The following is an 11,908-nucleotide window of genomic DNA, read 5'->3' on the forward strand; positions in this document are numbered from 1 at the left end:
TCTGGATGAGGGATGATGTTGAAACGCTATGTGTTGAAGAGGGCAACACTTTTGTTTATGCGTGTTGTTGGTTCGTGGCAGGTAGTTCATGCATGTCCACTCTGTATCGTTCTTCATACTTCCGTACCATTTGTCTAAGTAGCATACACAAGTTGAGCATTGCTTCAAGCTTCACTTGCGCGCCACAAGCCGTTCGTGTAACCTCCTGGGAAGTCTAGATCTTACGGGCTAATTGCTCGGCCGATTGCACAACAAGATAAAATAGTTTCGGGGAAGATCTCAGGAGACATGGTCCTGGAAAAGACTACGATCGTATGATAGTCAGGAGCTTCTTTTACAATTATACGCCTCTGCCTCTCCAAATTTCTATCCCATTTGAAAGATCACCAACAAGGTCACCGGGTACGTACGCAGAGGGTGAAATATGTGCGAATGGTCGAGCTTTATCCTCGAGGGCACACACGAAAACCAAGAAGCCCTCCCTATGTTAGAAATCAAGACTATATACCAGTAGCCTGAACAACTGGACTTTCAACACAGATCTTATCATCTTACAGCTTAGGGTACAGTATCGTGAAGTCGGACCATAGTTATGCCGAGCTGAAATCTCAGCAGAATACTCGATATAATTTCATGCTTTCATAAATAAACTGATTACAGAATCCGATTTTCTGAGACGGGAGCTGCGCTGCAATTTGTGCTACCACGATCACGATGTACTGTAGCTCTTGGCGCTAGCGCCCCCCTTTCCCGTGTTTGCCTCGTCCGAACTGACCACGACCACAGCTATTTCACACAGCCATGGCCAGTCATCTGCATCTGCAGAAATGCCAATTAACATAATAGAAACGAAGCAATTAGCCAATCAAACTTGGTTTCCTCGATATGCCATCCCGAGCAGTTTTGTGATTTGCGGCTAAAGCAAGCGGTCATGCTATTACTATAGGATGCATGCACGAGAATTGAGCGACACTGCCTTGGAATTGACTTCAAACTTGTGTGGGTATGATTTGGAGCTTGGAAGTGATTGATGTATGCATCTAGAATTCAGGTACTATCTATCCAAGGGACAGGTCGCAGATTCAAGGTGGATGTTGGGGGAAGTGTCTGCAAGCAAGTAGTTGAATGCAAGCAATTGCTCTTGCGCATGTTTTGGCAGTGGGGGTTTTTTTTAGAGCATGCGAAACTGCAAATATAGTGGAAGGCAATATGCGGTACTATACGAGAATGTATAATAAGGGGCTAGTAAGTAGAGTAAGGCCAAGCGCCTAAAGTCGACAACAGCGACACTTTTATCTCACGAGAAAGTCTCTTAACAGCACGTGGAGAGCCATAGCGAGTACTTCATAATATGATGCAAAAAGGGAATCATTCGTTTATGTCGGAAAGCAAATGCAAAACTGCTGCTCATATTATGCACATACCAGCACACCGCAAAAAAAGCAAAAAAACAAGCAAAAAAAAAAAACAAGCTGATGCATACATATCATATCGTCTCAAAAATGCCAACGCCATGTCCTATGCATCTGTAGCCCGTTCCCATTAGGCAAAGTACGATTTCCATAATACGCCCTCCAAGTCCTCTAGTTGCTCCGCTGTGAAATACTGCAACAAGTTAGTTTAGTGAAAAGACATGTGGGGAAACAGAAGCAAACCTTCTGGTCAGTGACCCAAGTGTCCTGCCTCGTCTTCTTGAAGTCCGCCAAGATAGTCTTAACAGTCTTACCAATCGCCCCGGCATCATTTGCCGCCCGACTCGCCAACATCGCCAAGATCTCCGGCATCCATTCTGGAGGCGGTGTCGCGTATGGGAACGCATTGACCAGCGCACCAAGCCCAAGGACAGCAGCGTGCCGACGGATGACTTGCTGATTACTGTTGATCGGCGTACTTACACCAGTCTTCTTCTTCGGCATCGGGTTCTTCCTCAGGGCCTCAGTGAACTTGGTGGTGAGCGAGGAGAGAATGTTGTCGCGGAGAGCGATGGGCGAGCAGCGGATCATGCCAGCTAAGGTAGTGGAAGCGCCCATTCGGACCTCGTGCTGCGTGTCCTCCAGCATATCTGCGACGGCGTCGAAGAGTGCTTGCTGTTGCGCAGGCTTGATGAGGAAGATGCGGCGGAAGTAGATGACTTGCATGTTGATCAAAGTACGGAGACGCTGATGCCATGAGGTGGATACCTTGCCAATACGGATGAGAGCTGAGATGAACTCTCCATCCTCGCCGGCGCGGAAAGGGATGTTTGGGAGGTGGCGGTACACTTGATATGCTAGACGCTGAAGTTCTGGATCTTCCTTCACGTCCATCATATGGAGAAGTTGTTCCATGAAGACATCTGGGAAGAACGGAATGAGCTGCGTGCACTCATAGGATTGCAATGTGGTATCTAGCCACAGCAATACAGTCTTCCCCCCTGAGGTGTAGGACGATGGAGTCTGCTGCCCAGGAGTTCGTTCTCTACGCCATACCTCGAGTCTGCTGAACACTTCTTTGAGGGTTGTCGAGAATTCCTCAGTTGGCGTATAAGGTTTGATACCGATTGATGAAGATGCCTTGTTGGCCTCCAGCAGTGTAGTAACATCTTTGAAAGCCTCATAGTATCGTGTACGATAGAGTCCTGCGATGGTCCGACCAATCGCTTCTCTCACAGCTTTGTACGGATGATCAATATGAGCAAGGAAGTCTTCCAAAATAGGTTTATCGAAACGGAAGTGCCAACCAGCGTCCTGAATTGCGAATTCAAGTACCTGGACTTTGGAACTTTCTTTAAATGCTGCATTCGATGACATATCAAGTCGGAACGAGACAAGCTTGTCATATATTTCTCGGGACTGTCGAGGATCCTTTCCTCCGATAACCATATGAAGACAAGTCATCCAATAGGCGATATTTTCCGGGGTCATCCCTTCCTCAAAAACATTTAGCATTTTCGGAACAGCGTAGCTCCAAACCTTATTCCTGGTCTCGATTGGCCGCTCCATTACGGAAATAAGAAGCGCAGCAATGATTTCGGCCGTCGCACGGTGTTGGTGTTTGTCAGACCCATCCTCATAGGTTAAATCCAACAACTCCTTGATGTCTTCAAATGTAGCGGCTGATTTGCCCCTGACAGTGAGATCAAAGGTTGAAATTAGAAGTGCAGCATTATGAACTCGGAACCTGTCCGCGTGCGTATCTCGCGGCTCCTGTTTCATGTAACCAAAGTACTTCGAGTACCAATCACGTGTCAGGAGGTCACCAATTTGCTTCCTCGCAGCACTTTCTACCTCATCGAAGTCTGTAAATTCAACTGGGTGAGACGTGACCGCCTTGAAAGTCTTCCCCCATGCAAGCCAGCCGGGAAAGTCTCGGTCAACGTAGTATTCGGGTACCTCTGGCTTCGCAAATCCGTCGAGAAACTCTTCAGTCCAGTTTGGGTTATCCTTTGGCACGGGCACCTCGATTTTGTTTAATTGTATCTCCTCTTCCCTGATGTATCTCTCGTAGCTGTGTCCGTAAAGGGCACGAGTTTCGATAGAGTTGAATATCCGAATCAGCGAGTCAGAATAGCTGTTTCGAAGTCCTGGGTGATCGTCGATAGCTCCCGAGACCACTAATTCAACCACTGAAGGCGGTGCTAGCGTTTGAACCCGAAGACCGGCATTCAGAATAAAAATGGTACATCTGCCAGCAATCTTCCAATGCGAATGCTTGGACGTCTCTACGAGCTTCAGGGCTAGAGCAGATTTCTTTGACTCTACCTTGCTTCTTCGATCTACGATGCGGCGATGCTTAGACTCGATTCTGGAGGTGAAATCCTCCTTTGGTTCGAGAAACTGTACCAAATCTTGATTAATGACGGTGTAGTGCGAAAGGGGCTTCCCAAAATCGGCCAGACCGCCATACAGTGCCGAAGTGCTAGCTTTCTGAATGGATGCTTTGTCAACAGAAGTGGATCGAATATAAAGATCAACCAATTGGGGGGCGTAGCGCCAATCCTTTGAAATGGTCCTTGTCAAAGTGCCGAAGAGCAAAGTATACAAACAACCTTTTATCCTGTCAAAGTCGTCGGAGTCCAGAGCCAGTTTAAATTTCTCTAACAACGGAGGAATGACGAGCGGCCGCCCCCCTACAAGACTCTTCAATGCGGCTTCTAAAGCAGACTGGGCACTAACTCGCACTTCAGCGTACAAGGAAACTGCGGAATCTGCTAGTTGTAACAACAAAGTTTTATCGAGATCTGACTTATGTCTGGCAGAAGTATTGTGCTTGGCTCTTTGGAAGTGATATATTCCTGCACGCTTGACCAAGAGCGGCCTTGGATATTCTTTTCGTAGGCCACTGATTTTGAACGCACGAACATCACTAACATAAAGTCTCGTCACGCGCTCTAGCATGTGAGCTGATCGCTCGTTCCCAACATCTGTGATCCAGGTCCGATACGCCGAATACAGAGCTGTGAAGCAGGCAACATCATCCTCTTGATGATTGGAGAGGAAGTTGTGGATCTTCGATAAGAGATATCCTATATCCTCGCGTAGTTTATGGAGGTGGAGATAGGTTTTACTGTCTTTTTCGAGCAGGTAACCAGCTCGATAGTGAAATTGCGGTCTCGTTTCTTCGTCCTCGGCAGCTTCGGCGAGCGGATCGTCACCCTCGGTAGGCTCCTCAACGCCCTCCATGTTGCTATCACCTTCATGGTCTTGTCCTTCGTTGGTTTGCCCAGCGGCCTTCTTCGGGTCAAATAAGGTAGCTACGCCTGAGATTATCAACCGAAGCTGAGAAAGGTTTCTTGAGACGTCGTCTGACCATTCTTTGTTTTTTCCTTTCCTGCTGATAGACGGGGTATCGCTGATGAGATTTGTCAACCGTTCAACTGCCGTCTTGACTTGGGTTTCGAACAGTTCAACAGCAAAGGTGATTTCGTCATCGGAAGGTAGATGCCAGTTGATAGTCAACTCACCTGGCTTCATACTTCTGCCCCAGTCGCTTGCGTTTATACCCCTCTCGAATACTTCAGGCTCATACAGCGCGCCATCGACGGGATATATGAGGGTCAAGTTGAGCAGTAGATGGTGGATATAGTTCGAAACATGAATTGTTGGGATGCCTCGGCACTTCTCCTGCATGTACAGGGCAACATCAAATAACTCCTTTTTATAGGGCATTAAACTATCGCCAACGTGAACGATGATCATGCTCAGCATGCTAATGTGCCATACGAGAGCGCGGTCTCGAGGTAGGACATCGGTGCCAGCGCTTCTGTCTGACGCAGCGTCATTGTAGTCGATCTCGTTACGAATGCCGACAATTAGCATGGGCACGAAGACTTTCAATGTCTTCTCGGGGTTGGCCTTGCAGAGAGCATTGCAAATGAATGCCATGGCATCTCGAGCTTGATGAACCACGTGACCCCCTACAAAGTTAGATACTTTTTCCAATGCCATGTCAAAGATCTCCGGCGAAAGGGCAGCGAACAAAGGTGTGAGTGCCGCAGGTAAGGTGTTGATAACTGCTTCTTCCGGGGACCCTGATCGCACTCTAGATGCTTCCGGCAGGTTTTCCAAAAGAGTGAACACCTTTCCGAGTAAAGACTTGACGAATTCGCCAAAGCCAGCCGTAGATGAGCGAAGGATCTTCAACTCGTCTTCGTCGCTAAGTTCTGTCCTGTAGTCTATTTGGACATTTGGACCTTCTCTCTCCATGCGTTCCATCTCACCCTGAACCCACTGGATTGCCAGAGTTGTATCGTGGACGTCGTCGTGCTCTTTAGTTAGATCCACGAAAGGGATGCTGTAAGCCACAGCTTGTATGACATTGAGAGTGTGCTGTGTTTTAGACAAGTCATTGGCATCGATACCTGGCAATGCCAAAGCTAAAAGTGCAGTGATATGACAGCGTAATCCCTTGTGTTTAGACATTACATTGGCGGTCATCTGCAATCCGCAAAGAGATGATTGGCACCGATGTACCTCAACCATACCCTGCAGAGAAGGATAGAATCTCTGTAGGGCTCCTGGCAGGATCAAATGGGGCTCCAAGTATGACAGGCCTTGTAATGCGCCAAAATAGTAATTCAGGGGTTTGGCTTTCTTGGAAAAAAGACCCATGAATACAACTTCTTTCAAACTTAGCACAAATCGCTTCTTCAACTCGTCATTTATTCGTCGCTCTGGGGGAGTATCCATTTCGCCGCTCTCTTCTCGGTTCCAACGCATAACGAAGAAATCAACCAAGTGAAAGACGAGCTGTGAAAGTACATCTGTCCATGCTCCTTGATTCGAAGGGTGGAAGAATGTGTCAATTGACTCCATCATGCCTTCTAGGTTGGAAAGTATCGACCCAGGCTTGTCGATTGCAGCAGGAGATAACGACATAACAATCCATCGAGCAATAGAATAGCCCAAGGGGTTCTTTTTCCTATCCTTTTCCAGATACATACCCAAGCCAGATCCGAGATCAATCAGCCCGCAATAGGGCGAGCTTGCTTGTCCAACAGGGATTTCTGTTAACCTTAATAAAGCCGTGAAGATGAGGTCTGATTGGTCCCTTGTGAAGATTCCATATTCTGAGAATTCGAGATGCTCGCAGGTGAGCGAGTCTCTTGCTATTCGCGAGAAAATGTCAAAAAACAGGATATCAAAAGACTTCGACCTGTTTACAAGCGACCACAGATGAAAATATGTCGGGAGGTAATCTTTGGGTTGTAATTGCCCGGGCTCGAATGGTGCTGGGTGCGTGGGCATCAGCATGTTCAGGGTTCCCATAACGATGAAGGCACCAGTGACCTCTGAGGTGCTGAAATATGGTACGATCTCATCTAGTATAGCCTGTCTTTCACGGGGATCAAAGTATTGGTATGCAAAGGTACATAGTGCGACAAGGTTCTTGTGGCTTCGTTTTCGTCCACCTCCTTGGTGTGCTCCTATCTCGTAGGGCAGAACCATTAATTTGATTTCTTTCCATAGTGGCCGCCAGTCAAGTATCAGGTCGTCGCCAGGCTTAAGATAATGTTTTCTCCTTTATTCATGTTAGTCTAGCTGCCAGGAGACTCGGCCGCATGACTTACTTCAAAAGTGTGCGAAACATGCTCTCAAATCTATCTGCTGCAGTCGCATCCATACCCGGTGCAAAAGACAGCATGTAATACAGCTTGATGAGCTTCACCCGAAGTGTCCGGGTGATTTCGAACTTGAGGTTCAGCCATCCCTTAAGCTCCCTGGTCCAATGTACGGCGCCTGGTGTGATATCCTCGGCCTTTATCGCAATGTAGAGCTGCTTCAAAATCTCCTCCAAAGCGGCGTTTCGTTCTGCTTCCTCTTCAACATTGTATGGTAGGAGCTTGAAGTATGGGTAGGTTCGAGGCCGGTACCTCTTCTCTAGTTCCGACTCGACCCCATTGATAGTAAAGCTGAGACCCGGAGATGTTGCACGCGATATTCCATCATTTGGGCCGTCGCCTTGCAGTATGTGTTGTAGGAATTGTGCGTGGCTGCGGCCGTTCGTATATCCACCTTCGTCCATGCTGCTGCGGGGGAGTAGTGTTGCTGTTGAGGTAGGGGTCGATCCAACTGACAGCTTGCGCCTCTTTCGAAGATGCCCTGAACCCGCCATGAAGTTAGCAAGAGCTTCCAAAGGTCCCAAGCTGGAGTATGACATAACAGGAGGGTACCCGTACCTCAGTGGAATACAAGAGATGGAATGTGGAGATTTTCGTACTATCACACGACCTGATGGTAGTGACTGTATGCTCTGCACAATAGCTCACGGAGACCCAAATAAATACCCAGAGGAACGGGCTATTCACACCGACTGTGAATCATCAACTGTGAATGGGAGAATGATTGACGGAGATCAGCGAAGTCGACTGTCGTGGAGGTAACACAGCTGCGTAGGTATTGGATGATTGGAGTTTCGCAGCCTTGTGATGTACCGTATAGTATCAATACGGACGGAGCTTGTCGGTTCGCGAAGCTTGATAGATTTGTAATGGGCAAGAGCAAGGATATTACAGGCAAGGAAGCAGCATTTTACGGCGTCTTATGATTGATTCATCATCAAACAAGTACCCAATACTAAGTACATGTCCTCGAGTTAAAAAAATTCCTCATGCGGTGGCGGTTTTCTAAATAGCATAAATTTCAGGCAATTAAAGGTACGCGTCGCGTTACTTGAGGTACTGTAGTCGCACCTCGTGCGCCTACCCTACTACCTACCCTACGTGCTCACCACTGCCTTGTGGAATGCTTGGTAGGATCCGAGGGCTTTCTGACGACACATTGAGTACCTATTCTCGGCGAGATGATTTAGGTCAAGCCAGAGAAGTCGAAAGGGTTCAATCCAAAGATTTGTAACATCCTGATCCCTGGTGAAGACGAGACGCTTTGCTGGCTTCATGAGGTCTACGAGGACAATGAATGTTTCGTGGAGATTAGTATTCTAGTGACTATAATTACCAAGAAGCTTTTGGACTCCTATAGCTAATATACAATGCCAAAAGCTAGGACCTTAGGGTTTAGCTCCCAGATCTCAAGGCTCTTTCTACGCCAATACCCAGCCTGGTATTCCAATTCCGAACTCCCCCTTATATGACTCAAGAAAAATATGTACTGGATGTAGTCCAAAGTGATAGCACCAATAACAATCGTTGGTACAGAATTAGGGGTAATAGCCGCAGTGGTTAGTCGTTATGTGTGTGATTCAATCGCCGGAAGAGACTCGTGAAAGCCTTCCACCTCCCAGCTTTTGGCTTCCTAGCAACGTCGATAGTCTCGGGAGGTTGCTTCGGGTTTACATCCATACTATGCCTAGTAGAATGGCCATTGGTATAGGCATTCTTTCGCAAGCTGGTTGGAACGTAGACAGAATGAGGGCGCCGTTGTGGCCTCGTTGGGGTGTCCGGGGTTGTGGTCGACGAACCGGGTAATGCAAGGGGCGGTGTTGTCATCTGGGACCCTGATCTTAACAATTTCTCTGTGGCAGCCCGTCTTGGTGGATTGGGATGATCCTCTGCCTCATCTTCATTATCACTCGCCACAACAGTGCTGATACCAGCATTTCCTGTCCTGCGAGCGGCAGCACGCTGCATAAAAGCTGTCCCGGCGGAAATGGAACGTTGTGGGGTGCCAGCATTCTCAATTTGAGATGAAATTCCACTCGCCGGGCTTCCTCTTGTAATACATGTCTGGCGAATTTTATTGCCAACAGACCCAAATCCTCCTGACATTGAATCCGGGGTACTCGCCCGGGTAACGGTAGCACCTGGTCGAAGCCCATCAGGTGTGAGCGACATTGATCTCACCCGGCCACCAGACGCTGCATTGGTTGAGGTTGTCGCCGCAGCCAAGCCATCACTATACTTGAAATATGAACACCATCCTTGGCGCAATGCAACCCAGATTGCAGTCACTTGAATCAAAGTTTTCAAGTTTTCATCTACGATGTGTGTGGTTCGCTCTGTGATCGGTTCGTTATCGATGGGTTGGCCTGGGACACCTCGGACAAGGGGGGGTCTGTTTGCCGAGGACGATGTTGTATATGAATTGGGAATATCAAGTTTTGCCTGTGTAAGTGTCGCAATAATCGGATGGCGACGCGAGTGAGGATCCAAAATACTAAATGTAAATTTGACCTCGTCGTTCGCAAACCCGTCATATAGATCGAGGCTTTTGCGAGCAGTTCCTTTTTTCACTTTTGCCCAGCGAGCAATTGTTTCAGTACCCCGTTCGTCCTTAGAAACAAAGTCGAACGAATTATTTGGCAGCGGAGTTGCAACCCATCTACCATCATTTAAGACAATTTCGGCTTTCCCCTCAGAGCCCCCACATTCTTTCCTCATTTGGCAAATGACGGCGAGTAAGTGTCTGTTTGCTAGGCCTTCCCCATCCGACTCGTGCTCCTCCACAATTTGGTCGTCGGGTGCATCATAATCCTCGCTCTTGACAACCATAATATCATTTGCTCCTAATTGCCCTTTTCCTTTGAACATCCGAGGGAATTTTTTGACCAGTCGAGGAACAACAACTGTAGACGGAAGAACATCGATAGCTGGCCGGGGCCTAGAATCTGCTGATAACATTTGCAGCTGGAATAGTAGTTTTGGGCGAATTAAGAGCAAACGTTGTTTCTGGGTTAAAGTCGGTGCAGGATGTGCTAGGTGGAAAGCAGTGCTGGGTCGCAGTGATCGTCTGCGTCGACTTTTACCACCCGTCGTCTCGCTGCTCTCAGAGTTGGCCACAGATCTACTGCAATCTTCACTCATCCTGTCTGTCTCGGGTTCTTGAAAACGGACAGTCGGTTCGTGGGCTCTCGGTATGTATTCGGACACTGGTCTCCGGGGATATGGTGGACGTTGAGCTACTTTGGGGGTGTAAGGCTCATAAGTTGTTGCTCTTCGAGGAAGTTGAGGAGAAAATGTTGATCTTATTAAAGATTGCCTGGCATGCCTTGGGATAGAATTGTGTTCGAAATTGGGAGAGTCTCGAGGTGAGGACTCGCCCTTGAACTGGGCAGCATGTCCTGCCATTCCGGTCGAAACTAGAAGCATTTTGACAATTTTGACGAGAAGGGACGCCCCGTTATACCGGGGCGCCTTCCATATAAGATGTGCGACGAAGATGCGGAGGGCAGGAGGCCTCGAGAAATGGCCGAAAAGTCAAAATCGAGGTCGCCCAGGTGCATTGCAGTAGGGCTGATAAGTTGTGCTGAGGTACGGTAGAGATGACCGTAGAATGGGTCAAGTCGAGTGAAGCAAAGTCCCACGATCAGTAGATAGAAAAGGGAAACAAAACAAACGGGCGTCGTGAGATATGGAGAAAGTTACTTCGTAATAGGCGTCGTGACTCGTGAACAAAGGAGAAGGAAGAGGTTCGGATGTCCGGGAATTTGGTAGGTCAGTTGAACTTGAGGCTGAAGAAGAGACTTTCTGGTTTCGCTCATAGGTTGTACAAAGCAAGCTGTGTGCTTACTTATTACAGTATTCTAATCACCGGGTTGAACGGACTGACTGGCGTGGGGATGTGAATGAGCCGCGGCCATCGAAATGCCCATCATTCCGTACATAACGTATCATACGAGGGGAGGCGGTGGGCTGGAATTGAAGAAAAAGCTCCCGCGGTAGGGAAAGCCTATCAAGGCCCCGGGTTAGCTTGATGAGGAGAGGGGCAGTCAGTGCCGGGACGGAGGCATAAAGAGTTAATTATGGGTGCATCGGAATAACCGGACAAAGACCTTTCCTTTCTTTCTGGTGCTCCTGTCCCTCCCCACCAAGGAGTGGAAGATTTACAGTACAGTAACTGAAGGATTTATTTGCCCACCGACAGTCGGTCGTACGGAGGCTTGCGAAACTTCACTTCACTTCTTCCACTTCAAACCTGCAAATCAATCAAAGAAAGCATCGATCTCCAACATCGCATTTCAGTTGCTGCAAGATCAAGACCCCTGCCAGGATGATCAGCAGACGCGTGCAGTACGGAGGTACAAGGCCCACATTTTTCAATCCAGCGGATCCAATGCAATGCAATGCCACGAGATTTTTTATCGTGGCTTGAGCTTAAGCTTGAGCTTGAAAATAAGAACGTGAACGCACATCGGAAATCGGACTGAGTTGAAACTCCGTTTGTGTTCTCTCAGCATCTGCCCTTTGAAGCTTGCTCTCTCTTCGTCCTTCTTGTTCTTCCGTGCCCGTATGACATCCCCGCTGGACAAAAGGGATGACTGTAGACTAGATCAGATTAGAATAAAGAAGTGAAGTAACAATTGAACATATGTCATCGTTCCTTTATTTTCAGCAAATAGGGCACTATAATGCTAGTCGCTTGACTTCTCACTTACTACTCCGTATACCTAACCTAGGTAGGTAGACATACAGTAAGTAGATGGTTTTGTAGTAAGGCTTACCTAAGGTAAGCCCCCCCCCCCCCCCCCCCCC

At 48.0% G+C, this 11,908-nt stretch overlaps 2 protein-coding genes across 2 annotated transcripts; both read right to left on the bottom strand.

Moving 5' to 3' along the window:
- Positions 1-1,542: 1,542 nt before the first annotated feature.
- psme4a (Proteasome activator complex subunit 4A) lies at positions 1,543-7,638 on the bottom strand (the record flags this gene model as incomplete). The annotated part of the gene is made up of 3 exons (XM_031151775.1): positions 1,543-1,605; positions 1,656-6,999; positions 7,049-7,638. The coding sequence occupies 3 exons, from the start codon at positions 7,636-7,638 to the stop codon at positions 1,543-1,545; spliced, it is 5,997 nt and encodes a 1,998-aa protein (XP_031003568.1).
- Positions 7,639-8,659: 1,021 nt separating this feature from the next.
- Positions 8,660-10,525, bottom strand: LHYA1_G006843 (uncharacterized protein; the record flags this gene model as incomplete). The annotated part of the gene is made up of 1 exon (XM_031151776.1): positions 8,660-10,525. One exon carries the CDS (start codon positions 10,523-10,525, stop codon positions 8,660-8,662), a length of 1,866 nt encoding a protein of 621 aa, XP_031003569.1.
- Positions 10,526-11,908: the final 1,383 nt, after the last annotated feature.

This window comes from Lachnellula hyalina (genome assembly GCF_007821495.1).
Source record: "Lachnellula hyalina strain CBS 185.66 chromosome Unknown contig00117, whole genome shotgun sequence".
NCBI lineage: Eukaryota > Fungi > Ascomycota > Leotiomycetes > Helotiales > Lachnaceae > Lachnellula > Lachnellula hyalina.